At 47.7% G+C, this 3662-nt stretch overlaps 1 protein-coding gene across 1 annotated transcript in view; it reads left to right on the top strand.

Annotated features, from left to right (window-relative positions):
* Nucleotides 1-921: 921 nt before the first annotated feature.
* The window catches only part of tymp (thymidine phosphorylase), a gene marked incomplete at both ends in the record, with an annotated part of 8932 nt that continues 6191 nt past the window's right edge, over nucleotides 922-3662 (top strand). Inside the window, 5 exons of the mRNA XM_083697935.1 lie at nucleotides 922-1036; nucleotides 1666-1868; nucleotides 2106-2204; nucleotides 2874-3003; nucleotides 3461-3579. Coding sequence (XP_083554061.1) covers nucleotides 922-1036; nucleotides 1666-1868; nucleotides 2106-2204; nucleotides 2874-3003; nucleotides 3461-3579 — 666 coding nt within the window. The remainder of the gene's footprint in view (nucleotides 1037-1665; nucleotides 1869-2105; nucleotides 2205-2873; nucleotides 3004-3460; nucleotides 3580-3662) is intronic.

The raw sequence follows: 3662 nt of genomic DNA, 5'->3' as shown, positions 1-3662 counted from the left end.
CAGATTCTGTTTGTAGTGTGGTGGAAAATCTAGGGTTACCACTTAGTATTCAGTGAGACTCTGCACATATAGGCACGTACACAATATATGTATATTTACTTATTTTAATGGTTGCAAGCATGGCAGTCTGCTTCTAACGAACAGAGTGCCCAATTCAGAGTTACAAGCATACATTTATACTCTCGAAACCCGCCCGGGTTTCCACATATTTCATATCTGCTTTTCCTAGTGCAAAATTATGCGCACACTTGACCAGACATATCTCAGCAGCCTTGAGTTCTGTGAAACATACATCCTCATATGCCACCTTGGCAACAACACATCCATATATGGACTTGTACTATAATACTTCTACTTCTCTGTTTCATCAGTCTACTCAGCCACAAGCAAAGGGTGTCTCCAAGGTCACACAGTTGTTATCAACAAACGCTCATGACATGATGGAATGCTTACATGATTCATATTATTAACGCTTACCGGCATTTCACTGTACAGATACTTATTGAGGCGTTCCAGTAGCTCCAGAGTTCTGAGTTAATGAGTGACAGCAGCTGTGCTGCAGGACTTTGACTGGATTCACGGAGCAGCAGGACACAGAATTACAGAGCAGCAGGACACAGAATTACAGAGCAGCAGGACACAGAATCACGTATGTATGTGTGTGTGTGTGTGTGTGCCTGCGTGTGTGTGTGTGTGTGTGCATGTGTGTGTTTGTGTGTGTGTCTGTCATTATTGAGTGTGTGTGTGGGCCTGTGTGTGTGTTTGTGTGTGTCTGTGTGTGTCTGTCATTGTTGAGTGTCTGTGTGTGTTTGTGTGTGTGTCTGTCATTGTTGAGTGTGTGTGTGTATATGTGTGTGTCTGTATGTGTCTGTCATTGCTGAGTGTGTGTGTGTGTGTGTGTGTGTGTGTGTTTGTCTTAGGATGTCGTTTCCTGAGCTCATCAGGAGGAAGCGCGATGGCGAGCAGCTAAGCTCCGCAGAGATCCGAGACTTCATCCTGGGAGTCAAATACAAGACGATACAGGACAGCCAGATAGGTACACACACACACACACACACACACACACACACACACACACACACACACACCATACAGGACAGCCAGATAGGTACACACACACACACACACACCATACAGGACAGCCATATAGGTACACACACACACACACACACACCATACAGGACAGCCAGATAGGCACACACACACACACACACACACACAGGACAGCCAGATAGGCACACAGACACACACACACACACACACACACATACATGCACACACACCACACAGGACAGCCAGATAGGTACACACACACACACACACACACACACACACACACACACACCACACAGGACAGGTGTGCGTAGGTTAGGGGGAGATAAGACATACAACACCATAGAAGGGTGATAAAATATAAGTGTCTCTGTGTACGTGTATGTGTGTATGTGTGTGTGTGTGTGTACGTGTGTGTGTGTGTGTGTGTGTGTGTGTACCTATCTGGCTGTCCTGTGTGGTGTGTGTGCATGTATGTGTGTATGTGTGTGTGTGTGTGTGTGTGTGTGTGTACGTGTGTGTGTGTGTGTGTGTGTGTGTGTGTGTGTACGTGTATGTGTGTGTGTGTGTGTGTGTGTGTGTGTGTGTGTGTGTGTGTGTGTGTGTGCGTAGGAGCCATGCTGATGGCCATCTGGCAGCAGGGCATGGCAGCAGAGGAGACTCTGGCTCTAACGAAGGAGATGATGATGTCAGGGGAAGTGATGTCATGGCCAGCGGAGTGGGAGGGGCTAGTGGTGGACAAGCACTCAACGGGTGGCGTTGGAGACAAGATCAGCCTGGTGCTCGCCCCAGCGCTGGCCGCCTGCGGATGCAAGGTAACCCTGACCCTGACCCTGACTCTGACTCTGACCCTGACTCTGACTCTGACCCTGACTCTGACTCTGACCCTGACCCTGACTCTGACCCTGACCCTGACCCTGACCCTGACTCTGACCCTGACCCTGACCCTGACCTTGACCCTGACCCTAACCCTAACCCTGACCATAGCACCTGTGTGTGTGTGTGTGTGTGTGTGTGTGTGTGTGTGTGTGTGTGTATGTGTGTGTGTGTAGGTTCCTATGATCAGTGGTAGAGGTCTGGCTCACACAGGCGGGACGCTGGACAAGTTGGAGTCCATCCCCGGCTTCACCATCCTACAGCCAGTAGAGCAGGTCAGACACACACACACACACACACACACACACACACACACACACACACACACACACACACACACACACACACACACACGCACACAGTGACTTTATTTGTCCATGTTGATGTTAGTCTATGGCAGGGGCGCCCAATACGTCGATTATGATCGACTGGTCGATCGCGAGAGTAGTGCGGGTCGATCGCGTGACATTAAAAAAATCACGTCGTATTACGATGTGATTTTTTTTTTACGACAGACATTTGTGCTTCAGCGGTACGAGGCAGTTGAGCCAGTGTGAGTGCGCCACTTGATTGACGTACAATGCGGCCAGTCTGAGATCGCTTCTCTTCTACGGGTCACGTGTCACCATGCATTCACATGTATATATTTCACAATATATATTTAGCATTTTTTAATGTAGGTAGATCATTTTGACCTGGTCATTTTGAAAGTAGGTCGCAAGCCGAAAAAGTGTGGGCATCCCTGGTCTATGGTGTTGTTAGCCGTTAGCTATGTTGATGTTAGTCTATGGTGTTGTTAGCCGTTAGCTATGTTGATGTTAGTCTATGGTGTTATTAGCCGTTAGCTATGTTGATGTTTGTCTATAGTGTTGTTAGCCGTTAGCTATGTTGATGTTTGTCTATAGTGTTGTTAGCCGTTAGCTATGTTGATGTTCTGTGTTCAGCTGCAGAGAATCCTGGAGGAGGTTGGCTGTTGCATTGTGGGCCAGACGGAGAACCTGGTACCAGCTGATAAAGTTCTCTATGCCCTCCGAGACACAACCTCCACCGTCGACAGCCTGCCCCTCATCACAGGTGTGTGTGTGTGTGTGTGTGTGTGTGTGTGTGTGTGTGTGTGTGTGTGACACATCTGTAGATAACCAGAAAACTCTCTGATCCAAGAAAATAAAACCATGTGACCATGACGTCACTGATCTCTGTGTGTGTGTTTCTCTGTGTGTGTGTGTGTGTGTTTCTGTGTGTGTGTGTGTGTGTGTGTGTGTGTGTGTGTGTGTGTGTGTGTGTGTGTGTGTTGTCGTAGAATTTAAGCTATAATACTTTGAAATAAAATACCGTTAACCAGAGCTGTTGATTCATTCAAAGACTTTATTCACGCAGAATATGTAGCCGTTCAAGTTTTCTTGTGACCTCTTCCCTAGGTGTGGGATTACAAACCCTTATATTGTCATTAAATTTACCATAGTGTGTGTGTGTGTGTGTGTGTGTGTGTGTGTGTGTGTGTGTGTGTGTGTGTGTGTGTGTTCTTACCCAGCGTCCATCATCTCTAAGAAGGGGGCGGAGTCTCTGAGTGCGTTGGTTGTGGATGTGAAGTTTGGCCGTGCTGCTCTCTATAAAGACCTGTCCAGCGCCAAGACCCTGGCCCAGTCTCTGGTAACCTCTGACCCTGACCCTAACCCTAACCCTAGCCCTAACCCTAACCCTAACTCTAACTCTAACTCTAACTCTAACTAACC

The sequence above is a fragment of the Argentina silus genome (assembly GCF_951799395.1).
Source record: "Argentina silus genome assembly, contig: scaffold_235, whole genome shotgun sequence".
NCBI lineage: Eukaryota > Metazoa > Chordata > Actinopteri > Argentiniformes > Argentinidae > Argentina > Argentina silus.
The sequence above is the reverse complement of the archived record's forward strand: the minus strand, read 5'-3'. Positions and strand labels throughout refer to the sequence as shown.